This window comes from Canis aureus, chromosome 12 (genome assembly GCF_053574225.1).
Source record: "Canis aureus isolate CA01 chromosome 12, VMU_Caureus_v.1.0, whole genome shotgun sequence".
Taxonomy (NCBI): domain Eukaryota; kingdom Metazoa; phylum Chordata; class Mammalia; order Carnivora; family Canidae; genus Canis; species Canis aureus.
The window spans coordinates 43,706,553-43,732,503 of NC_135622.1; the positions used below are offsets into that span (position 1 = coordinate 43,706,553).

The 25,951-nt window shown below is 44.4% G+C and overlaps 1 protein-coding gene across 3 annotated transcripts; it reads left to right on the forward strand.

Moving 5' to 3' along the window:
* Nucleotides 1–668: 668 nt before the first annotated feature.
* GTF3C2 (general transcription factor IIIC subunit 2) lies at nucleotides 669–25,355 on the forward strand. 3 transcript variants are annotated; one of them, XM_077915868.1, is made up of 19 exons: nucleotides 669–692; nucleotides 10,984–11,254; nucleotides 11,423–11,744; nucleotides 12,309–12,594; nucleotides 14,898–14,992; nucleotides 15,411–15,488; nucleotides 15,602–15,700; nucleotides 17,146–17,373; nucleotides 17,533–17,644; nucleotides 17,842–17,950; nucleotides 19,038–19,063; nucleotides 19,238–19,367; nucleotides 21,894–22,038; nucleotides 22,144–22,305; nucleotides 22,502–22,589; nucleotides 22,984–23,112; nucleotides 23,546–23,695; nucleotides 23,847–23,954; nucleotides 24,239–25,355. In XM_077915868.1, exons 2-19 carry the CDS (start codon nucleotides 11,008–11,010, stop codon nucleotides 24,455–24,457), a joined length of 2,733 nt encoding a protein of 910 aa, XP_077771994.1. In that variant the 5' UTR covers nucleotides 669–692; nucleotides 10,984–11,007; the 3' UTR covers nucleotides 24,458–25,355. The 3 variants fall into 3 exon arrangements, with proteins under 3 accessions (XP_077771994.1, XP_077771995.1, XP_077771993.1); XM_077915869.1 differs by lacking the exon at nucleotides 669–692 and adding an exon at nucleotides 899–1,182 and having other exon boundaries at nucleotides 19,041–19,063; XM_077915867.1 differs by lacking the exon at nucleotides 669–692 and adding an exon at nucleotides 900–1,182.
* The last annotated feature ends 596 nt before the right edge of the window (nucleotides 25,356–25,951 follow it).

The following is a 25,951-nucleotide window of genomic DNA, read 5'->3' on the forward strand; positions in this document are numbered from 1 at the left end:
CATTTCCTAGAGCTGTCCCATCAGACAAGTATTTAAGATAGTACGGATTAGGGGAACTGCTGCCTGAGCCTCACCCAATTTTGTGTTCTCACAAAGCTGGTCCTAAGCCCCGGCACAACCTAAGTTAGGCACAGCCTAAGTTCGCTAAGGCAGTTGGGGTGAGTCCCTTAACTCAGGCTTTTTTTTTTTTTTTTTTTTAAGTCTTAGCTAGCTCCTCCCACGTTTTTCTCAAATGTTTTGTGTAACTAAAGGAATTTAATAGGGGGGGGGGGAATTCTTCGGGAAGACAAAGACTGGTTTACTCCAGTCTTTCCTGTCCCTATTTATACATCTTGAACTCTTCTAGTTAGTATGCTGAGACCTGTAAAACTTATATGACTTTAAATGTCTCCGGAAAGGGCAGAGATTTGTTACGTTCTTTCTTTGTTCACTGGCATCCCATCTCTCAGGGAGGGAGCGGGGAAGGCCTGTGCCGAAACAAGGCCACGGGCCAAGCCTGGCTTGTACTCAGAAGAGTGCAGCGAGCGTGCCCACGCCAGGCTTTCCTAGTGGTTTCCCTCTGTCCTTTCCCCAGGCCCCTTTTGGTCTTTGGAGCACCCATCCAGGACTTCATGAATGGCTGCCCTCGGTGGAGGCCCAAGCTATCCTCCCTCCGCCTCTCGGTCTGAGTTCTCCACTCTGACCGTGCCGAGGTAGTTACTCAGTCCAGCCCGGCCCTGCCTGCTACACGGCTGGTAATCTTGACCATTAGGTAGGCTTCAGCGCTCGGGAACGGCGGCAAGGCCTGGGCGCGCCGCAAACTCGAGGCTCGCGTACAGGCCCCGTGGGAACCCGCGGGGCGCAGCGACCGTCACCGCGCAGGCGTCAATCTTGCTTTCTTGACACTGCAATTCCCAGAAGGCCACGCAGCGTCCCCGGCGCGGCTAAAGGCTGGGAGCCTCGCTCGCTCGAAAGGGCGCGGGACTCTCGCCGCACTGCATTATGGAATACATAGTCTGAGAAAACGTCTTCGGGCACAAAGTCTCCACCACGCTCACGTGTTTACCTTGTGCACTGGAGGCACGGGTAGAGGAGTGGGGGGGAGGGGTCAATAAAGAGTAGCTACCAGATTTCGTCATAAAACCGCGACTAGATAGACGGCGCCATCTTCGAACTTGGACTTCCGGAAGGACTTTGGTGAGGGTGAGTGTACCGCAGCGGGGTGTGCGGGGGCCCCACGATTACTCCTCCTCCTCCTTTTCCCATAGCACTAAGATATTGGGAACTAGCTCTTGGCTCCGCTGTTCCCTCTCTGCACAGCATCGCGACCTCCAGTCCCCGCACTGCTACAGAAACCATCACACTCCCCACCTCCTTCCCTGTAGTGCAACCGGACATCCCTCATCCCTCCTAACCACGGCTCTTGCCTTCTTCCTCGATGCTGTGCGGGTAGCACGGCATCCTGTGTCCGGGCCGCGGCGCTGCTTCCATTGCATCTCTCGGACTCCGCGAACCTCCGTAGTCCTGAGCCTCAGAAAACTCAGGGCTCGCTCCCAGCTCAGCACAGACTAGTGGTGGAAGCTGCCCCCACGCCCATTACGGAGGAAGGGCAGGCGGTCCCTGCTGGAGGGGTAGCGGGTTAGTCTCCTCATCCTGCTGTGTCCCAGCCACTTCCTCCGTGAGGCTCCTCTAACCCCGGGGTTGTGCCCCGCGCGCTGCAACCCCATTGGCGCAGCCAAGGGCCAGTTATGTTTCCCTTCTAGTACTTTTATCCCGCGGCAAGTTGGCTGTCTACTGGGGCAGGCAGAGGTGGCGACTTCAGCCCCACCCGTACTAACTCACTTTGTTAGAGAAGTGTAGTGTACGGCGAAGCCTCTTCGCCCTAGCGGCGTATTGTTAAACTTCGGCCTTTCCTGTTGTTTGAATACTTTTTGCCATCCCTTCTTATCTAATGTGCTATTATTTTCTTAGTAGTTTTCTTTAAACTGGTTTGTTTTTCAAGTTTAAGTGCCTTAATCTCAATCTAAGCAAGATAGATGGAACCATGGGTTTCACGGGCTAGAGTTTTTTTGGCTTTTGTTTTGTTTTGAGAGAGCGCGCGCGCGGAGGGGGTGGGGGATGGGCCGGGGAGGAGGGAATCTTAAACTGGCTCCAAGCCCAGCGGGGAGCCGGATTCCTGAGCTCGGTCTCACGACCCTGAGATCCCAACCTGAGAAGAAATCGAGACTCAGGCTGAGCCACCCAGGCGCCCCAAGGGCTAGAGTTAAAATAAAAGTTAAAGTTAAAATATAAAAGGTCTAATAAAATCGTTCATTTTTGTATCACTAAAATCGTCGTACGTACCACCAGCTGTACCATAGGAACACTTTGGGAAACAGTGTATTAGACCAGTGTGTTTAAAGTAATTCCATACTTGAGGAACTGTGTTAACTATTTTCCTTAACTAGGGAGATCCTGGCAGCCTTGAAGCAGTATTCCAAACAAGTTGAGGTGCAAACGTAAACTTTTATAAATTCTAGCACAGATTTATTAAACATCCTTTCTTTACTTGAGTCTAGAGTTTGCATTGTGAAATCATAAAAGGAAATTAACCACCATACTCGCTACTGCCTTCTGGAGAAGTGAATCCTTCAACGGATTTTTTGCAGCTTGAGAAGTTAGTCATTAAATCAACAAAGTTTAATTATTGCACTTAATATGTACCAGATTCTGGATTCAGTAGTGAATCAGGCAAGTCATATGAAATTTTCAAGTGAGGTAAAGATGAAGTAAGTAAATACTCATATCTCTTAGAATTCCACATGGACTGGGCAGCCCTGGTGGCTCAGCGGTTTAGTGACCCCTTCAGCCCAGGGCGTGATCTTGGGAGACCCAGGTCGAGTCCCACGTCTCCCTGCATGGAACCTGCTTCTCACTCTGCCTGTGTCTCTGCCTCTCCCTCTCTGTTTTTCTCATGAATAAATAAATAAAATCTTAAAAAAAAAAAAAAAAAAAAGAATTCCACATGGACTAAAGAGCTACATTTAAGATTCAAAACTAGAAAAAGTATTAGAAGAAAATAAAATAGGGTATGTATATATCAGCAGGGTAGGAAATGTCTTTTTAAGACCCCCCCCCCAAAAAAAGAACCAAAACAATTTATAAGGGAAAAGATTGAGGAATTTAACTTGGAAAGTAAAATTTCAGTTTAGCAAGAAATGTTATAAACAAAGTTTTTAAAAAAGAAACAGGGAGGGATCCCACGTCCGCCTCCCAGTGCATGGAGCCTGCTTCTCCCTCTGCCTGTGTCTCTGCCCCCCTCTCTCTCTCTCTGTGACTATCATAAATAACTAAAAAAAAAAAGAAAAAAAAAAGAAACAGGGGCACTTGGGAAGCTCAGTGGTTAAGCTTCTGCCTTTGGCTCAGGTTGTGATCCCTGGGGATCCTGGGATGGAGCTCCACATCGGGCTCCACACAAGGAGCCTGTTTCTCCCTCTGCCTGTGTCTCTGCCTCTCTCTGTCTCTCATGAATAAATAAATAAAAAGTCTTCAAAAAAAAAAAAGTAGAAACAAAGTCATCTGGGTGGCTCAGTTGGTTAAATGTTGAACTCTTTTTTCTTTTTTTTTTAAGATTTTATTTATTCATGAGAGACAGAGGGAGAAGCAGGTTTCATGCAGGGAGCCCCATGCGGAACTTGACACTCGATCCCGGGACTGCAGGATCACGCCCTGAGTGAAAGGCAGATGCTCAACCACTGAGCCCCCCAGGCATCCCCCCTGGTTTTTTTTTTTTTTTTTTTTTTTAGGATTTTATTTATTCATGAGAGAGAGAAGCAGGCTCCATGCAGGGAACCCAACGTGGGACTCGCTCCCGGGTCTCCAGGACCACACCCCAGGCTGAAGGTGGCGCTAAACCGCTGAGCCACCAGGGCTGCCCTCTTTAAAAAAAAAAAAAAAAAAAAAGGTAGAAACAAAGTTTTTGCGACATAAATAACAACTCCACAGATCAATAGAGAAAACATTGATTTGTCCTATAGATGTGAGGGCAAATCATTTGTATGGGCAATTATAAAAAGATACAGATGTCCAGGGCACCTGAGTGGCACAGTTGGTTAAGTGACAGACTCTTGGTTTCAGCTCAGGTGCTGATCTGAATGTAGTGAGATCAAGCCCTGTGTGGGGCTCCACATTGAGCAAGGAGTTGGCTTGAGATTCTCTCTCCCTCTCCCCCTCCTGATTGCGGTCTCTCTTTCTCAAATCTTAAAAAAAAAAAAAAAAAAATACATACTTGAGTGTGTGTACACACACAAAAGATAAAAAGAAGTTGCTAACCTCAATCATCAGGATAATCCAAAAAAATAAAATAAGAAAGCATTCCTTCATCAGACTGGCAAAAATTAAAGATTGGCAAGGGTGTGGTAAAATGAGTACTGATAAATGGTTATAGTGGGATTATAAATTGTTTTTTGTTTTGGTGAGCTGTTTGCAGTATCTATTAAATTTTGAAATGTGTATATCCTTCTACCACTAATGATAATTCCATGTCAGATCATTAGTCCAGAAAATAATTTCTCATTAATGGAGAGTTCTCTACTAAAATATTTATAGCAGTATTGTTTGTAATAGTGTTGTGATTCAGTTGTCCATCAAATGGAGAATATCCAAATGAACTATAATGCTATGGAACACTGGATAGTAACCAAGAAGAATGAGATATATGTAAGTGTACTGATGTGGAAAATCTTTAAGATATACGTAGAAGTTCTCTTAATTGATACCTATTTAACTGGCTTCCTGTGTTAACCGTTCTCTGTTTCCTCTGTGAAGCATACAGACAGATGCCCATGCACACTGAATGCTTGAAGCCTATAGACTTTTCTCCAATAGGCCTGCTCATTCTATTCCCACTGGTTGAGTTTAATGCCTGCTAAGAGTCATTTGTGATGGTTCTCAACATTTTTTATGTCAGATAATATATATATATATATTTAAATCCTAAAGAAATTGAGTATGAAAGAGTTGTTGCTATTAAAGCTAAGTTGAAATGTGGCAGATAAACAGGTGCTTTATTGCTATTTGCTATATTCTATGTGTGTTTACAAGTATTTTGTGTCAACTAAAATTTTTATAAAAACAATCCTCAAAGGGATGCCTGGGTGGCTCGGTGTTTGGGCATCTGTCTGCCTTCGGCTCAGGCTCAGGGTATGATCCCTGGGTCCCCGGATCAAGTCCTGCATCAGGCTTCCTGCATGGAGCCTACTTCCCCTCTGCCTGTGTCTCTGCTCTCTCTCTGTGTCTCTCATGAATAAATAAATAAATTCTTTAAAAAAATTGTTTTTAAATAAAAAAAAAAAAAAACAATCCTCAAAAAGAAAAGAAAGCAAAGTAAGTTGAAAGCTTGGAAAGAAAAAAGAAGTACATTTGCAAAGAAACAAAGAAGCTGCCAAATAGGTGTAAGACAGCTGTAAAAGACTGAGGAAATTTTGCCAAAATCTGAAACTTTATTGCACTTGAATTTCTTCTCAAGAAAAAATATTTCAAGAAAGGTGTGGTCTGTAGTGTGGGTGCTGCTGAGAGATCAAGTTAAACGAGACTCAGAAGCATCCATTGCATTAGTTGACACAGCAATTATTGATGACTTTAGTTTCTTTGATGAGTTGGAGGGCAATATCCTAGTCTAAATGAAGTAGGGAAATTAAAACATCAAGGGCAGACAACTCATTAAAAGTTTGACTGAGAGGCAGGAAGAATATGGGTTGAAGGATTGTTGTATGTCCGTTAAGATGAGAATTAGAGACATTTAAATGCAGTTAGGAAATAGCCAATGTAAAGGAAAAGGTTAAATAATTTCAGTGCCCTTAGAAGGTGGGGGAATAGAGCTAGAACACAATTGGAAGTAGCTGAGGGGTTCAGATGCAGGGAATGTTAGGCTACTTGACCAGACATTGAAGTATGTCCCACCTAATGGCTTTGGGTTTTGTTTTAGAAATCAGAGGCAAAATCATCTGCTGAGAACCAGGGGATCAGATGTTGGAGGAAAGGGAGCATAGGGACTGATTAGAGAGAATGTGTAATTGCTAGTGCTCTGGCAACTTATATGCACACGGTGGAGAGGAATTGACAAGACATTGATCCCACTTTCTACCATGGGGTAGTGGGATGTGAGTGAAGGACAAAGCTCCATTTGAGAGCCTAGAAAGCTAGAAATTTCAATTCCTGGAATTTTTTTTCCATCCAAGATTCTAAATATAATTTAGGTCTTGCCAATCAAATATGCTTTTGGAGAACTCAAATTTGGACCAAGTTTAGATAGGAGGCAGGCCAGGAGACCATACATTTTGCTGGTACAGATTGTGACAGAGGTATGATTCTGGATCTGGGAACCAGAGAAGGGTCTTCCCTGTTTAGTCAGGTCACTTTCTGATCAATGCAGAGGCAGTTCCTGGAACCATCAGCTGTCGCAGGGGCCTCCACATCGTAGTGTAGGAGGAGAAGCCCTGTTCTTGAACCAGCAGCTGCCAGACAATTTCCCATTTTGACAAGCACTTGTTCCTAAACTGTCCCCCACCCCCACCCCCGTCGCAGTGATCCTGCATGTGCATGTGTAGTTCTCAAGCTTGCATGTGCATCCATCCAAATAATCTAAAGGGTTTTGAGAACACAAAGTGCTGGCCTCACCCTAGAGTTCAGATTCAGTAGATCTGTGATAGGACTGAAAATTTGCATTTTAACAAATTTCCAAGTGATGCTGATGCTGCCAGGACCACACTTTAGGAACCACTTATGTGAACCATGTGTAATACCCTATATAATAAGTCCCTTTTAGCTGGTCTAGAGAGGATTCTATTCTATGCAACTGAACCTCGATAATCATTTATTATGATTATAAAATAATCATTCGGGATCCCTGGGTGGCGCAGCGGTTTAGCGCCTGCCTTCAGCCCAGGGCGCAATCCTGGAGACCCGGGATCGAATCCCATGTCGGGCTCCTGGGGCATGGAGCCTGCTTCTCCCTCTGCCTGTGTCTCTGCCTCTCTCTCTCTCTCTCTCTCTCTCTCTCTGTGTGTGACTATCATAAATAAATAAAAATTTGAAAAAAAAAGATTTAAAATAATCATTCATGTCTTCTTGGTCCTTATCTATGTGATGTTAGTGGTTAAAAGAAGTGGTTCTTGGGGGACACTTGGGTGGTTCAGTGGTTTAGCATCTGCCTTCAGTTCAGATCATGATGTGGGACTCAATCCCAGGGTCCGAGGATTGAATCCCACATTGAGGTCCCTGTGGAAAGCCTGCTTCTCCCTCTGCCTGTGTCTCTGCCTCTATCTCGGTGTCTCTCATGAATAAATAAAAATAAAATCTTAGGGCAGCCCGGGTGGCCCAGCGATTTAGTGCCGCCTTCAGCCCAGGGCCTGATCCTAGAGACCCAGGATCAAGTTCCACGTCGGGCTCCCTGCATAGAGCCTGCTTCTCTGCCTCTCTCTCTCTCTGTGTCTCTCATAAATTAATTAATTAATTAATATTAATTAATAAAATAAAATAAAATCTTAAAAAAACAGTTCTTGGATTTCCTGAAGATTTTGCCTTATTTTGATGCTATGTCATTTGCTATCTAACAGTTCATGACATTTATCTTTTATATAATTTGAAATTTTATTTATTATAAAGTATTCCCTTTTTGTCCCTTTTTGTACTTTATCCCCTGAATTCAACTTTGCTATTACCAACAAAACTCTTTTCTTTGTCTACATTTGCCCTGTATATTTTTTATGTGTCTTTTGACTTTCAGCTCTTTGAGTTCCTTTGTTTTAGGCATCTCTTTCAAAGCCTATAGTTTTAGTGGATGAGTTGATCTTTGGTTGTTGTTCTATATCTTTATCTTTTGTCATCTTTGTAGGTTTTTTTCTTTTCTTTGTGTTTCTTTTATTTTCAGTCTCTTACTTTGTAGCCTTTAAAGCAATTCCTTCTGGTTCCTATGGCTGCTAGGTATTTTGGAAGCAATATAGTAGACTGCTTTTAATGTTTAATTAAATGGTATTAATAAACCTTTATTTTTCCATTTATCAACCTTACAAGCAAAATCAGGATACTTCTTTGTCTTCATCTACTACAGTCAGAATAATAGCACTTTTTACATTGCAAAATGTAAAAATTTTGACTTTCAAAATTTTAAATTACAATCTATTTTATAGTGGTAGTTACCACAGGTGTGTAAACTCAGGTCATGTATCACTGGACTAAATGTATACTGCCAGTCTTTATACTACAGCTTCTCCATTAGGAAGTTTTTCATATTGATTTATCTTTACTTGGCTAAAGTAGGTCTTCAAGGGGATTTTTTAAACTAAGGGTGTGTAAGTTTTTTAATTCCTAGAAACTTGCATATTGAGAATATTATCCTGTTGCCTTTATGTGAATGATGTCTCAGTTAAATGAAGAATTTTCTTGGGGTCCCTGGGTGGCTCAGTTGGTTAAGTGGCTAATTTTGCCTCAGGTCATGATCTCGGGTCCTGGGAGCCCCACATCAGGCTATGCATTCAGCGGGAAGTCTACTTATCCCTCTGCCTCTCCCCCACTGGTTCTCTCTCTCTCTCTCTCTCTCTCTCAAATCAATAAATAAAATCTTAAAAAAAAAAATTCTCTTGACCCTCTTAGTGTTTTTAGCTTCTGGCATCATATGTTTCTGAAAACTCTGAGGATGACTTGATTTTTATTTTTCTTTTTGTTGGAGAAATTTAGTGTCTTCACTTGGGTATTTCTTGGTCTTGGTGATTCTTTATTGATTTTTGCTTCCCTTTTAGACTGGGGTCTTCCTTTATTTCAGGAAAGTATTTTTTTATTTCAGGAAATTTTCTCCTTTTGTTTTTTAACACTTTAACACTTCTGTTCTCATTTTTCATCTCTCTTCATTGGGATCATCAATTATTCATATGTTGGCTCCCTCCTTCTTTTCCATCCACATCATCTCACTAACCACTTTTACCTCTTTTCAGCAGCAGAGTTTCAACATTTGCCTCTCCTCTAGTTTTCATTTCATTTCATGATGATTTTGTTTATTCAGTTTCTTTCCTTATGACTGCTCCCTTTTCACTTTGTTTTCTTTGATCTCTTATTTCCTAGATTCCACGGTATCTTTGGATTTGAGGGTTTTTTTTTTTTTTTTTTTTTTGAAAGTATAGAAGTTTTTGTTGCAGATTTTCTTCTGTTTTCTGGAGGCTTTGACAGAATACGTTTCATCTTTTTTTGTTGTTTGTTTCATTTTTTTTCTTTTTGTAGTGTCTATGCATAGATTTCAGGTGGATCCGTTTTGTTTGTTACTGATTCTGAATGGAGTAGTTCTCTCAGGGCTTGCTATTTACCAAAGAACAAGGTAGGTAGATTCTCATTGACCTCTAGTTACTTTGGCATTCTAACAGTGTGTCTTTAGCACAATGTTCCTTTGTACCTGAGTTAGAGGATTGAGCTGTTGTTACAGTTTATAATATATTTAGATTATAGCTTCTTTAGGAGAGATAGTTGGGAAGTTTAATTTGTATGATCTCTCTCTCTCTCTTAAAAGATTTTATTTATTTATTTGTTTGTTTGTTTGTTTGTTTATTTATTTGACACAGAGAGAGAACACAAGCAGGGGAAGTGTCAGGCAGAAGGAGAAGGAAAAGCAGACTCCTTGCTGAGCAGGGAGTTTGATGTGCGGCTTGATCCCAGGACTCTGGGATCATGACCTGAGCCAAAGGCAGATGTTTACTGACTGAGCCACCCAGGCACCCTTATATGATATTTCTTATGGTATCTGTATTAACACACTTTACCACCAAGGCTAATGAGTTATTTATCCTTAAGACATATACAGACCTATAGGGGATTCTCTCCTGGGATTTGAGTATTTTCTCCTTCTTTGTCATAGACAGGCAGGTTATTCTGGCCAAAAACTGGGCCTTTGCAGGGTTGCGTGTTGCTCAGCTTTTTGGTTTGGTGATCAGCGTTTCTGTTTATCTCTGTCAGTTTACTTTGGCTCATGGTTGTACAATGATTTTCTGGGTTTGAAAAAAAATGAAGGGGGGCTCCTGGGTGACTCAGTTGGTTAAACGACTGACTCATGGTTTTGGCTTAGGTAATGATCTCAGGGTGGTGGAATTGGCCCCGATTTGGGCTCTGCTTTGGGGTTTGCACTCAGCGAGAGTATGCTTGAGACTTTCCCTCTGCCCCTCCCCACTTGTGTGCATGTACTCGTGTCCTGTCTCTGTCTCTCTCAAGTAAATTAAAAAATAAAAATGAAGGTTCGTGACAGTTTTTTAGTTCATTCTTCAATGTGGGAAAGGTCTCTTAATGTAGTAGGATGTTCTTTAATTATCTCATAGCCATCTACCTCCCCTATTCAGGTGAAAGATTAACGGCAGGGCACTAGAGAACTCTTATTAAATAAATATTTTCCTTGACTAGTATTCACAAAGATGGGTGTTAGCTCTAGGTATCCTCCTTCATTTCGGTCTAAATTTTATATATCTGGCATCTATTCTTTGTAGTCTACTCCTAGGAAGTTTAAGAATTCGGGGAAGATTTTTTTCTCTCTTTTTTTATTTTTTGAGGGGAAGAGGGTGATTCATATCATTGGGTTTTTAGGGAAAGAGGTTGCATAATGGCTCATTCACTGCATTAGTCTTACAAGAAAACTTAAGAGCTTTAAATTAAATTGGCTGAAGAATATAATGCTTAGTACTTAGTAAGCATTTAATAAATAAATGGTAGCTTTCTTATTATCTGTTTATTGCTAGCTCTTCTAGTGTGCAAACTCCATGAGGGCAGGGACTTTGTCTGTTTTGTTTATTGTCAAATTACCAGTTCTTAGAATAGTGCCTAACATAGAAGATGTTTAGTAATTATTGTTAAATGAATGAATGATCAAGGAGCTTGGGTTTCTGGTTGGGAGCTGGGCAGCGGGTGAGATGAGAGGAGAAAAGATAGGAAAGTAGAAAATCTGAGCCAGTGCAAATAGCTTTTGCTTCTACTTATGTGTATATCTCTCTGCAGGGGCAGCCATTTTAGGGGGTGCTGATGGATACCTACGGGGTCGGCTGTGTTGCCCTGGGGGAGGCCGGCCCCGTGGGGAACATGACTGTGGTAGACTCTCCTGGACAAGAGGTGCTAAACCAGCTTGATGTCAAGGCCTCTTCAGAAACAACTAGTGCTGAAGCTTCCATAGAGATGTCTTTACCTACACCTTTGACTGGATTTGAGGATTCCCTTGATGAGAGAAGGCTCCCTCAAGAACAAGAAAGCCTCTCCAGACTTGAACAGCAAGGTATATGTACCTTGTCCCTTCCTCTTTTTATCTCCCCATTTTTACATTACGATGAAAGAAAACAGGGTGAAACCATAGGATCTTATCAAGCTGGGTATGGTATAATCTATTCCAAAGAGGTTTGAGATCTGGTCCCATCTCATAGACCCATATTCTTCTTCTCTACAGATCTTTCTTCAGAGATGTCAAAGGTCTCAAAGCCGAGGGCCTCAAAGCCTGGCCGGAAGAGAGGTGGTAGCACACGGAAAGGCCCCAAAAGGCCCCAACAACCTAATCCTCCATCAGCCCCTCTGGTTCCTGGTCTCTTAGATCAATCCAACCCTCTGTCTACCCCCATGCCTAAGAAACGAGGTCGAAGGTCCAAGGCAGAGCTGCTACTACTGAAGTTGTCCAAAGACCTAGAACATCCAGAATCTCCACCTCCAAAGAGGCCCCCTGAGGACTTTGAGACCCCTCCTGGAGAACGACCCCGTCGAAGGGCTGCCCAAGTGTAAGGATTGTGGGGTGCAGCTCAGTGGAGGGGGTTGAGGGGGGCAGATGTTGGAGAGTTCAAAGGCTGTGACGAGGTGTCAGGTAAGTGGGAGGGTTCTGGGGACTTGAGCCATCTTCTAGCTCTTACCACAGCAACTTAGTTATCTGTTGCTGAGTTTGTCTTTCTAGGAGATTGTCCTCTGTGCCTTATATCCTCTCACATTTTCAGTTTCCTCCAGGTCTTTGTTGCAATTTTCCTGTCCAGTATATATCGGTCTCTGTGTGCCCTTCTATTCTTCCCTGGGCTCTTACTGATCTCTGACTGGTAGCGTGAAAGTGCCTTGGACTTGGAGTTGGCCAACCTGGGTTTAGATTCCACATACATAATCTGAGTCCTGTCTTGGCCAACTCCGTTAACTTCCCTAGATTTCTGGTTCTTTATCAAAAGGGAAAGGGAAATTAATAGCTGCTTCGCTGGGTCACTGGGAGGACCCAGGGAGATTAGAATCAGCCAAGTGTCTGGAAAGGTGGGCTCTCAGTTAAGTGTTTGTGAATGTGGCTCTGACTCTGCCCTGTCCTGCAGGGCGCTTCTGTACCTTCAGGAACTGGCTGAAGAGCTCTCAACAGCACTACCTGCTCCAGTGTCCTGTCCTGAGAGCCCCAAGGTGAGCAGCCCTGCCAAACCGAAGAAAACCCGGCAGCAGGCAGCCTGTCAAGGTGGCGAAGAGGAGGATGATACTGCACGGGATGAAGACTTTGTTCTCCAGGTCGAGGCTGAAGATGGAGATGAAAGTGAGGCCCCAAGCGAGAGCTCGTCTGACCCCGAGCCTGTAGTGCCGCAAAGCACCCCACGAGGATCTACTTCAGCGGTAATCTGAGTGAACAAGAAAGTGAATGGGAAATAGGGGGCTTGTTAGGGGGGGTCTGCAAGGTTCCCCAGTGGAAAGCTTTGGTCTTGTAACTGATGGCTAAAATAGGTAAAAGAAGAAAGGGACACCCTCAAAAAACAGTTGAACGAGTTGGGACTGGGGATGTAAGTACATGAGGTTACTCATTCAGATATTGAGCATCTACTCTGCACTAGGAAATACATGTGACTAAGAGAGCCTTCTGCCTCACAGAGTCCACCATGTAATAAGGGCTTCACTGGGAAGGAACAAAATGGTTTTGGCATGTAAAGGAGGGCAGTGAACTACTTGGGCTTCACCGGAGAAGTGATGGTAGGGCTAGGTGTTGAAAGGAGAATAGAAGTTTGCCAGAGATTTGTTTTCCCAGGAATTCCCAGGGGAGGGCTATTGAGAGCTCTCAGCAAATTTCCAAAGGTATAGAAGTGCCCTGTGGGACCAGCAGAAGAAGGGGTGGCGGTGGGGGAGCAGTGGGGGGATTAAAATCGAGAGGATAGAAGGACAAAGACTGGTAGGACCAACATAGGTATTTGTTGAATTATGGTAAAATATACATAACATAAATTTTGCCATTTAAAAATGTACAGTTGATGGGGCACCTAGGTGGCGCAGTCCAGTTAAGCATCATCTGACTATTGATTTTGGCTCAGGTCATGATCTCAGAGTTGTGAGATCGAGGTCCACCTCAGGCTCCATGCTGGGCATGGAGCCTGCTTGAGGTTCTCTCTCCTCCTTCCCTCTGCCTCTCCTCCCTGCAAAGGTTTTTAAGTAGAAAAGTCAGATAGGACACAATAAGTTGGTCTGCAGTGGATAGTCAGAAGACAGCTTCAGTTATCCAGATAGTGGTAGGGAAGGCCTGAGTCAGGCTGTGAAGCAAAGTGAAAGTGGGGAGTTAGGTGCAAGAGACATTTAAGATAATTAACAGCACTTGGCAGTTGCTGGAAAGGCAGGAGTAGGAGTTTCTAGCTTAGATGGTACTCTCAAGTACTGGACTTCAGAACAGAGGAATGGGGGGGTAGTTAAAGTGAGCATGGGAGGTGATGGGCTTACTTTCTGACATGCTAAGTTGGAGGTGCCTGTGTGCCATGAGCCATCCTACTGGAGATGTCTGGTGGCCAGTCATGTGCATGAGACCAGTGCTTTCCTTGTCTCAAGCGCAACATTTAAGGGAGCACCAAATTCTTTGGGAATCAAGATAAAGATTTTGATGCAGCATTTAAAAAAAAAATAAAAATAATGCAGAGCACCTGGATGGCTCAGTTGGTTAAGTGTCTGCCTTCAGCTCAGGTCATGATCTCAGGGCCCTGGGATTGAACCCTGCATTGAGCTCCCTGTTCAGTGAGGAGTCTGCTTCTCCTCCTTCTGCCCCTCCCCTGGCTCGTGTTCTCTGTCTCTCTCTGTCTCTCTCTCAAAGTCTTAAAAAATAATACAACAAATTTATGCTGAACAAAATATCAAAGTTTTAAATAAATACAGGAACTGTATTACTGATTTTTCTTTTGCTTTAGGCTCTATAATATGGGTTGGCACCACACTGTAAAAGTCTAGAATTTGGGATCCCTGGGTGGCGCAGCGGTTTGGCACCTGCCTTTGGCGCAGGGCGCGATCCTGGAGACCTGGGATCGAATCCCACATCGGGCTCCCGGTGCATGGAGCCTGCTTCTCCCTCTGCCTGTGTCTCTGCCTCTCTCTCTCTCTCTCTCTCTGTGACTATCATAAAAAAAAAAAAAAAAAAAAAAGTCTAGAATTTATAGAAAAGCTGAAACTGGGTAAAGTTTACATTTACTAAGATGTCAACTTGATAATCAGGCATAATGATGGTAATCAAAGCCATGGACATGGGATGAGAGTACCCAGAGTACATGTATCTCAGAGGGTTGAAGAGAAGACAGAGAGACTCTGGGTAATTCCATCATCACCCCAACCTGTTGGAGGAGGGAGTGCCTATGGGGGAATATCACAGAAGCAGGAAGAATAAGGAGATGTTATCCCATGAGGCAGGAGTTTCAGGAAGCAAATGCAAGTCCTTTGAACTGAATGCCAAGGAAGGTGAATAGAAAATACTTAACAGGCTTTGCAGTTAAGTATTTGGCAGTTTTATGGAGGAGTGGGAAAGGTAGAAACATCAATCTTTTAAGGTGCTGATAAGTCAGAGGCTAGAGAGGAAGCAGTGCCAAGAAAAGTAAAAGCTGGGAAAGCTGCCTTCTGGGGACTTTCTCTAATCTATAAAATTGCCTCCCTTACACTTTTTTTCATTTGCTCCTCAGAAGCAGAAGCCACACTGCCGGGGAATGTCTCCCAATGGCTTACCAAATCACATCATGGCTCCTGTTTGGAAGTGCCTCCATCTCACCAAGGACCTGTGAGACTTGAGGAAGGGGGCTGGGGATGAGAGGGTGGTGGCAGCGTGTAAAGGACCATTTAGAAGGAGGGCCATGGGAAAGAGGGGAAGTACTCCCAGGGCAGGACACTGAAGATATTCATAACTAAAAGGCACTGCTGTGAAGGTAAGAGCTCCAGAGCTGTGCTGTCCAACGTGTTAGCTACTAGCTGTGTATGGCCATTTAAATGTAATGTAAAATTAATTAAAATTAAAAGTCCAGTTTCTCAGTTCCACTAGCCACATTTCAAGTGCCCAGTAGCTACTTGCAGCATGCAGCTAGTGTATCTATCAGACAACACAGATCATAAATCACTTCCATCACTGCAGAAAGGTTTACTGAACAGCGTTGCTCTAGAACCTCTCTTCTCCTTCATTAATGCTTCTTCTGTTCCTCTAGCCGAGAACAGAAGCATTCATACTGGGAGTTTGCAGAATGGATTCCCCTGGCCTGGAAGTGGCACTTGCTATCTGAACTGTAAGTTAAAGAGACATTCTAAAGCTTAGGGGGTGACACCACTGCAGACGGGGAGGGAATCCTAGGATGAGTGAAACTTCCAAAATTCACACTGTTCCCACCTCCATCCCCAGTGAGGCGGCTCCCTACCTGCCCCAGGAGGAGAAGTCTCCACTATTCTCTGTCCAACGTGAAGGAATTCCTGAAGATGGCACACTCTACCGAATAAACAGGTGAAGATTGCATATCTGTTTCTGATTCTGGGAGATAGAAATAGGAAAAATGAGTATTGAAAGGGATGACCGCAATGCCTGGGTGGCTCAGTGGTTGAGTGTCTGCCTTTGGCTCAGAGCATGACCTGGGGTTCTAGGATTGAGTCCCACATTGGGCTCCCCGAGGGCAGCTTGCTTCTCCCTCTGCCTATGTCTCTGCCTCTCTCTCTCTCTGTGTCTCTCATGAATAGATAAAAATCTGAAAGGGATGACAAATTGGCTCCATTCTTCCCCTGATGCTGTTCCAGTTGGACTAACACAGGAGTCCTGGCTAGATCTGGTCACCCCCTTTCTAATTTGCAGTGCTTATCACTGCTCAGACTGAGGGAAGCGAGGGAGATGGAGTGCCAGACCATTTTACCAGTTCACATGTACTCAGATAGATCCAGACAGGCTGGCCCTGGAGAGAACACTGTAGTAAACCAGAACACACAGCCTATCAGCTTTGAAGGTAAACTAGAGCTGGACAGGCTTTGGAAGGAAAGGAGGAAGATACAAATTCTCACCTGTAGACCATTCTTGCTTTTCTGGCCCTGGCTTAAGCCAGTTCATACCAGCTCCAGGTGGAACTACCATTCTGTCTTCATTACTGTTTTTTTATTTTTTTAAAGATATTATTTATTCATGAGAGACACAGAGAGAGAGGCAGAGACACAGGCAGAGGGAGAAGCGGGCTCCATGCAGGGAGCCCGATGTAGGACTCAATCCTGGCACTCCAGGATCAAGCTCTGGACTGAAGGCAGGTGCTCAATCACTGAGCCACCAGGCATCCCTGTTTCTCTTTTTTAAAGACTTCATTTTTTTGGAGCAGTTTTAGGTTCATAGCAAAACTGAGAGGAAGATACAGAGATCTCCCATATACCCCTGTCCCCCACTCCACATACACAGCTCCCTGGTTATCAGTATCCCCCACCAGATGGTACATCTGTTACAGTTGATGAACCTATACTGACATGTCCTCACTCGTCCATAATTTACACTAGGGTTCACTCTTGATGTTGTACATTCTGTGGGTTTGGACAAATGTATAATGAGCTATCTTTGTCATTATGGTGTCATACAGAGTAGTTTTACTGCCCTAAAAATCCTCTGTGTTCTAACCACTCATCCTGCCCTCTGCTCTTATTGTCGCTGTCACAGATCTTTTGATTGTCTTTAGAGTTTTGCCTTTTCCAAAATGTTACATTGCTGGGATCATACAGTGTATAGTCTTTTTGGGTGGGCTTCTTTCACTTGGTAATATGCATTTAGGGTTCTTCCATGCCTTTTTACGGCTTGAGAACTCATTTCTGATTAGTGTCAAATAATATTCCATTGTTTGGATGTTAATTTATCCTTTCACCTACTTAAGTCCTTATTATGTTTTATTAATCCCTTTCTTCATCCCATCTTTGACTTTTCTCTAGATTTAGCTCGATCACAGCACACCCAGAACGCTGGGATGTGTCCTTCTTCACAGGGGGACCCCTCTGGGCTCTGGACTGGTGTCCAGTGCCAGAGGGGGCAGCAGCTTCGCAGTATGTGGCTCTTTTCTCCAGCCCTGACATGAATGAGACACACCCACTGAGCCAGCTTCACTCGGGTCCTGGGCTGCTCCAAGTCTGGGGCCTTGGGACCTTGCAGCAAGAAAGCTGGTGAGGTGGGGCTGGGATGCTGCCATAGGAGGGTGGTTGAGGAGAAGAGAAGGATGGGGCTGGGCAGGGGCGCTGGGGGGACTTGGCTTGGATTGAGATGGGGTGGAGCACAGGCTGGCGGCCCCAGGCCCATTCTCCCCTTGTGCTTTCTCTCCTCAGTCCTGGCAACAGGGCTCACTTTGTCTATGGGATCGCTTGTGACCACGGCTGCATCTGGGACCTCAAATTCTGCCCCAGTGGAGCATGGGAACTTCCAGGCACCCCCCGGAAGGTACCTCCCTATTGTTTGTGGGATGCCCTAGGACTCAATCAGAACAGAGAGACCAGACCCTATGAGTTCCCAGAGTTGACACGGAGGATGGAGTTTTCCCAGCAACTCTATGGCATTTCCAGGGACTAAAACCTTAAAAGTTTTCTGAGAGGCCCTAAAGGCAGCAAGCCTCAGCACAGATCTGGTCTCCCCTCTAGGCTCCTCTCCTGCCCAGGTTGGGCCTCTTGGCTCTTGCCTGCTCAGACGGGAAGGTGCTGCTGTTCAGTCTGCCCCATCCAGAGGCCCTGCTGGCTCAGCAGCCCCCAGGTAAGTAGCACAGTGGGCAGGGGGACGTGGTGCTGCTGTAGCAGGGCCTGTCTCCCCTAAAGTCCCCCCACCTCTAGGACAGAGCCTCACTCAGCACCCCATCTACTCTGACTTCACACCTATTGTCCTTGACCTTTTTCTTTAGCAGCCTGCAAGGTGTGCTCTATGCTACAGTTTTGTCACTGGGCTCTTTCAGCCACTCTCCTTTCCCTGCCTTTCCCTGCTGGGTGCTTGCAGGCCCTCTCCTCCTGCTACCACGGCTGGTTGGCTGTGTAAAGAGCTGCTAAGGCTGATCTTCCCTGCCACTCTCTTCTCCTGCTCTTCTCCTGCCTCCAGTCCTTTACTTGACCTCTCCTGCCCTCATTGCTATGTATACATAAACACAGTGCACATAAACAATCTTTTAATTGGGAGTAGAGGGAAAGACTGGAGAGCTGAAGTTGAGCAAGAAGAGGAAGGGTTAGTGAAAGGCAGCTCCTATTTGTTTTTCAACTGTACTGAGTATTTAAAGAAAAGGGTACCCAGGTTTGAGCCCTGAGAAATCCCATATTTGGTGGTCTGGTGGAGGAGTGGGCTGAGGAGGGAATAGGCAGTAAGGAAGTGAAGACAGATGCATAGACACTTCTTTCAAGTAGTTTGGCTGTGAAGGGGAAAACATAGATGAGGGTGGTGCTGGAGGTGAACAAGGTTTAAAGGAAGGGTTTTGTTTGTGTGTTTCATTTAGTTAGAAGGCTGTAGTGCATGTTTATGTCTGAATATGAGAATGACCCAGTAGGGAGAGAGAAAGTGGATCATTCAGGGAAAAGGAAAGATAACCAAATGAGCAAGATTCTAGAAAAGGTGAGAGAACGTGGAAAGAGAGTGGAGTAGAGCAGTTAGCCATTCTGATAGGGGGAGGGATATGCTCATGTATAACAGTGGGGGAGAAAAGAAGATGGGGGCTGATAGAGGTAGATTCATCAATGTGTTGGAGGAGAGATGGGTGTCAGGGAAGGTCATTCTCAGATCTGGGGTGTGATCTAAGAGCAAGGCAGGATTTCAGTCCTCTGTTCCCAGAGCATCAGTTAATGCTTTCCTTCTCTCACAGAAGCAATGAAGCCTGCCATCTATAAGGTGAGTGAGCAACCTGCTACCTTAGCCAAGGCTCCATCTTCTTGAGCCTTCTTTACCGATTCCACAGTGAGTGTCTTTCTGCCTCTCCTCCCTGCTGGATTAAACACTGATTTGAGCCTTTGTTGCAAATGGTAGGTATCCATAACCCTAGTCCTGACTATTCTATTCCTGCAGGTACAATGTGTGGCAACCCTTCAGGTGGGGTCTATGCAAGCTTCGGACCCCTCTGAGTGCGGTCAGTGCCTTAGCCTGGCCTGGATGCCCACCCGGCCCCACCACCACCTGGCTGCTGGCTACTATAATGGTAAAAAAAAAGAACAAAGAGAGCATAAGGGTCTATTGCTCTTTAAACTTTATGTATGCTTGTTTTTTGGTTGTTTCCTTTTTGGTTCAGTGTTGGGCATTATGTTTAAGCAATGTAAAAAAAAAAAAACAAAGAAAAAGTCTGGGGCATCTGGATGGCTCATTCGGTTGGATGTCTGCCTTTGGCTTGGGTCATGATACTGGGGTCCTGGAATCTAGTCCCACATCAGTCTCCCTGCTCAATGGGGAGACTGCTTCTCCCTCTGCCCCTCACTCCACTCCTGGTCTCTCTCTTGCTCACTCTCTCCCTGTTTCTCAAATAAATAAATAAAATCTTTTTTTAAAATTTAGAAAGAAGAGTCACTAGAAGTTTTCTACTCAGAAAAACATAATTGAGAATAGATGAACAAGGGCACCTGGGTAGGCTCAGTAGGTTAAGTAAGCATCTGCCTGTGGCTCAGATCATGATCTTGGGGCCATGGGATTGAGCCCCGTGTTGGGCTCCCTACTCAGTGGGAGTCTGCTTCTCCCTCTGCCTCTCCCCTCCCCCCAGATCATGCTCTCACTTGCTCTCTCACAAATAAATAAATACGGACAGCCCGGGTGGCTCAGCATTTTAGTGCCCAGGGCCTGATCCTGGAGACCCATGATCGAGTCCCACGTTGGGCTCCCCTGCATGGAGCCTGCTTCTCCTGCCTGTGTCTCTGCCTCTCTCTCTCTCTCTCTCTGTTTCTGTCTCTCATGAATAAATAAATAAAATCTTTAAAAAGTAAATAAATAAAGTTAAAAATATAAATACAATCTTTAAAGAAAAAAAGCATAAAAGAACATCCTTTTTATGGAGTTTTCTATGCATATAAAAGATTAAAAGATCAGATGTTAAGAGAGAATTCTAGCGATGGGATCATACCATATAAGCTATTTTAAAGATTTCTTTTTCTTTTTTTTTTTTTTTTAAGATTTCATTTTTAATCTCCACACCCAACATGGGGCTCAAACTCACAACCACAAAGTCAGGAGTCACGTGCTTCATCAACTGAGCCAGCCAGGTGCCCCTGTATAAGCCATTTTAAATGAAAATGTATGAAATTTAATTACACTTTAATTTTATAAAAGAAAAAGATTGAAACCGAGAGATGGGCTAAGCTCCACATAAATGTTCCTTCACCACAGACGTTAGTTCCTTAAAGATACTCTTAAGGTTTAAAAGGGGAGAGAGAAAAGGATCATAAATAAGAATATTCGGTAGTTGGAGTCCTCAGGGAACAATTTCATGGTTAGACCTCATCAGTCTCATCCCAGAAGGTCAGGAAATTAGCATGCTCATGCTTCCTGTCCCTCTCTGTCTTTTAAGTGTGTTTCTTTTGGTGTGATGATCCTATGTCATCAGAGTTCATCAGTCTTGATGCTGTTTTGCTGTCTTAAATCCCCGAGTTAGATTTCTGTATTGAAATTATCACCCATGTCCATCAGTCTGCCCCTCTGAGTCCATCCTTGTTGCTACATGACTGATCTGGCTCAGCTGGAGGTCGCTGCCAATAAGTTTTTCCAAGAAAGTTTCAGAGGTGCTACATTTCCTGTGTTTTTAGCTACAGTTTCCTCAGCTATTGTTTATTAAATTCTTATTTTTCTTTAATTTGTCTTTTACTTTTATCAAAGTTATGTTTTTGATTCCCTCCTCTGCTAGCCTGGCCAGGAGCAGCCTGTTTTAGAGTCAGCAGAGTTTGTTTCTCTTTGTTCTTTTGATTTCTGTTTCTCTACATCTTGTTGCTTTTGGCTCCTTGCCTGTTCTCTTTGTCTTAGAGCAGAGTTGGCAGATGTTTCTCTAAAAGGTCCAGATAGTGAATATTTTATGTGTTGTGGGCTGTTTGACCATTGTTGGAACTACTCAACTCTGCCATTGAGAAATGAAGGCAGCCATACATTAGGTAAACGAACGAGTGACTGTTCCAGTCAGACTTTATTTACCAAAGCAGGCAGCAGGCTGTATTTGGCCTAAGGGCTGTAGTTTGCCAACCCTTGTCCTAGAGGGTTTTTGCTTTTTAAAAATCCCTTTGTTGGGGATCCGTAGGTGGCTCAGTGGTTTAGCGCCTGCCTTCTGCCCAGGGCGTGATCCTGGAATCCCGGGATTGAGTCCCACGTCGGGCTCCCTGCATGGAGCCTGCTTCTCCCTCTGCCTGCGTTCTGTCTCTCTGTCTCTGTGTCTCATGAATAAATAAATAAAAATCTTTTAAAAAAACAAAAATAAAAATCCCTTTGTTTCTGTTTAGTAGGGAATAGAGGCTACTGGGTGTATTCATTCTGTCTTTCAACTGCAAGTCCCAGACTAAGCTATTTTTTGTTGATAAGAGTTGGAGCTGAAATATCACAGAGGGAATGTTGGCTAGCTAATTATGATCCCTACATCCTTTCATAAGGGGGTCACCTCTGAGGGGAAAAGACAAAGGTCCTAGGAGCCCAAGAAAGACATTACAGCAAAGAAGAGAGAACTGGCCTTTAATACCTACACATTCTGTCCCTACCTCAGGCATGGTGGTTTTTTGGAACCTTCCCACTAATTCACCCCTGCAGCGGATCCGGCTCTCTGACGGCTCCTTGAAACTCTACCCCTTTCAGTGTTTCCTAGCCCATGACCAGGCTGTGCGTACACTTCAGTGGTGCAAAGCTAACAGGTACAGGACAGCAGAGCTGTGGGGTGGGAGGTGAAGCCTGAAAAGGCTGGTGCTCCCAGACTTGATCAGATTTGATCTTCTCCCTCCTCTCCCCTCTTTGCACAGTCATTTCCTTGTCTCTGCGGGGAGCGACCGCAAAATCAAATTCTGGGATCTTCGACGACCTTATGAACCCATAAACTCTATCAAGCGCTTCTTGAGTACAGAGCTGGCCTGGCTCCTACCCTACAATGGTGTTACTGTGGCCCAGGACAACTGCTATGCCTCGTACGGCAGGATGCGCACAAGAGGAGCTCTGGGGACAGACCCTAAGGGTTGGGGGGGCAAAATGTGCTAGACTGTTGTGGGGAGAGAGGGTTGAAAGCTGTTTCATTGAGGTAGTTGGAGTTCTGGAGGGAATGGGGGAAGGGAAATGAATCCAATCTTGGAAAAAGGAAAGTTTTATTTTGTCTTTCTCTTATAGTTACGGACTCTGTGGAATTCATTATATTGATGCTGGTTACCTTGGTTTTAAGGCCTATTTCACTGCTCCTCGAAAAGGCACTGTCTGGGTGAGCCCCTGTCTTCATTACACAGGAAAACGATTCCCTTACTCAGCTACTGGGGGTCAGGAAGAGGCAGCAATAGGGGATAGAAGGGATAGATGTATGGTAACTGTATCATCAGGGATAAAGGTTATGGTAAACTCATTTTTAAAAATTTAAATTCAATTAATTAACATATAATGTATTGTTGGTTTCAGTGATTCATCAGTTATATATAACACCCAGTGCTCATCCTATCCCGTGCCCTCCTCAATGCCCATCACCCACCTACCCCATCCCACCACCCAATAAACTCATTTTGTTTCTGTATGTATTTCCCACTTCAGACTGTGGAGTTGTTACCAGTTCACAGAACTGAAACAATATGAGTGAATGAAAGAAATCTGTCTCTTCTTATTAGAGTCTTTCAGGATCCGACTGGCTTGGGACAATAGCCGCAGGAGATATATCTGGGGAGCTCATTGCAGCTATATTGCCTGATATGGCACTGAACCCAATAAATGTCAAGCGACCTGTAGAGCGAAGATTCGTACGTATATGAATATTTAATGGTATAGCACCATCTGTTGGGTCCTAATCCACATGACCTCCTAAATTAGAACTATGAAGTAGTAGGTACAAATTTGGATGAGTTCTCCCAGACCTGATATTATCCCTTGAAGTCTTAGCACAGAATTGTACATAATCTTCCCTATCATAGTGCATCTGTACATTTGTTTAAACATATTACCTTCTTCCATCTTTTAAGTCTTTCCTGCCCAAAACCAATTTCTCTCTTTTTTTTAAACCATGTCCAGTGTGGAGCCCAACACAGGGCTTGAACTCACAACCCTGAGATCAAGACCTGAGCTGAGATCAAGAGTCAGATGCTTAACCAACTAAGTCACCCATGCGCCCCATCAATTTTCTCTTTTATTCTGTCTCCAGTATTATAGGACCTAATCTCATGGTCTCCTTTCTAGCCTATATATAAAGCAGATCTGATGCCATATCAGGACAGCCCTGAAGGTCGAGATCATTCTGCTTCATCTGAGGCCCCCAACCCTCCTAAGGCTCGAACTTATGCTGAAACTGTCAACCATCACTACTTGCTCTTTCAAGACACAGATTTGGTAAATTGAGGCCAGGAGAATGGGTGTGGCATTTTAAAAAGCAGAAGACTTTAGTCCTGGTATAGTAGGGCATTGTAAGGAGTTGGCAGCACAAAGATGCAAGACTAAGAAGCTGCTGGCTTTCTCTCTTCTATTATCCTTCCCTCCCTAGAGTTCCTTCCATGATCTGCTCCACAGGGAGCCAATGCTGCGCATGCAGGAAGGAGAGGGGCATTCACAGCTCTGCTTGGACAGGCTGCAGCTCGAGGCAATTCACAAGGTAAAAACCTTGTCTCTCATCTTCACCCTTCACTCGCACTTCCTCCCAACTCTAGACCTACAATCAATGAAATGAGGGATGAAAAGGCAGCAGAGACCGCTAAGTAAGAAAGACAGCTCTGGCTCTGCATCCTGCAGAACATGACAGACCTACCTGATTTCTACCTCTCTCACCCCATCATGGTCCTGTCCTTTTAGACTGTCGCCCTTTTTATCCCCCCTTACAGGTAGGACTACCCAAAAGCATCAACGGTGAATATCTCTTGTTTTCTGTTCTCTTTGCAGGTCCGATTCAGTCCCAACCTGGATTCTTATGGATGGCTGGTATCTGGGGGACAGTCAGGGCTGGTTCGGATCCATTTTGTCCGTGGACTCACCTCACCACTGGGCCACCGTATGCAGCTTGAAAGTCGAGCCCACTTTAGTGCTATGTTCCAGCCGTCCTCCCCTATTAAAGGGCCTGGCTTCCCTCCAACTAGCCATCGCCTTCTGCCCGGTCCCTAGTCGTGGTCCACACAGGACCTCTGGAATGAAGTCTGCCAGGAACAAATGGCCCCCCCATGTACAGAGCCATAGGAACTGGGGTCCTCATGGATAGTGATGCTGCCAGACCTGGATCTTTAGACCAGCCTTGCCAGGACTCCTTAGATACCTCTCCTACAGACTTCTGTCATCACAGCCCCCTGCGGGCAGGGGGGCTATCCCTCCACAAACTCTCAAGGCTCCTCAGCCTAAAACTATGGCTCATGAGTAACACTCAGGCCTGACCTAGGCTTGGGAGTCAAATTGCTCATATTGAGCATATTGTGAAGTGCGTAAAGCTAAGTAAAGGTACTGGGTGTTTTTGAGACCACACGTGAGTGGGTGTTTGGAGAACACAAAAGGGTATCCGCATGAAGGGTCCTGTGTGACTATATTCCAGGATCCAGTATTACTGCCTTCTCAAGTAACCAACACACAGGCCCAGGAGGGGTGATAGTCATTTATTGGACTGAAGCTGCTTGTAGTACTTTAACTGAGGAACACCACAAACACCCTACCAGTAGAACAGTGGCTCAGATCCTACTCACTCCTGCTTATGAAATATTCCCAATCACTGGTCATCTGACCCTACTTGAACACTCCTAGGCAGTCATATTTTAAAAAAAATCTTCCTTTATATCAAGTCAGAGTATACTTCTATAAATTTCACCATGGGTAATAGGAAATCTAGTCATTTTTCCCTGTGATTGCCCTTTTAAGTATATTTAAAAATAGCTATCATGTGTTTCCCAAGTCTTTTCTTCTCTAGATTAAATATCTTCAGTTACTATAACCATTATTTACACGTCATGATTTTTGATCCTTCATGATATTGTCACATTATTGACTTATTAAACATGTCTAGCTGCTTTATTTGAAATCTCTGTATAGGAGGTGTTTAAAACTCAAGTACTGTATGTATTGTTATATCTCTTCTTGTTAGAGTCCTTGTGGAAAGCTGCAGACTCCTAGGGACTGTAATATTGCCTTATAAGCAAAGTCAGACTCCAGCAATGAGAAGTAGGCAAACCATAGTCTTAGAATATATGGGAGTACAATCAAGTTTGGGGGCAGTAGTCAGATGACCTCAGGAAATAAAAATATGCAGCCAGCTGCAACTGAAGGGAGTGGACACTAGTGCCTACCTGGAACAAAACCCACTGGCTCTGTCTGTAGATGGGTTGGCCAAATAATCTGCGAACCGCGTTTCTGCCTCTTCTGTGTATCCAGAGAATGCTTTCAGCCCTTGCTCTCTGTCTACTATAAACCCTTTTCTCTAAAGGCCATTCTACTTAAGCCTTCCCTCCCAATGTATCCATTTTATACTATATGGATTCATGTTCTTCTCATCCTTTGTGCCTTTGCTCATACTGTCGTTCCTCCCCTCCCCCCAGTCATATCCATATAAGTCCCATTCATCCTTCAAGGTCCCAGCTCAAATTTCACCTTTTACTATGGAGCTTCCCAGATTTCTCT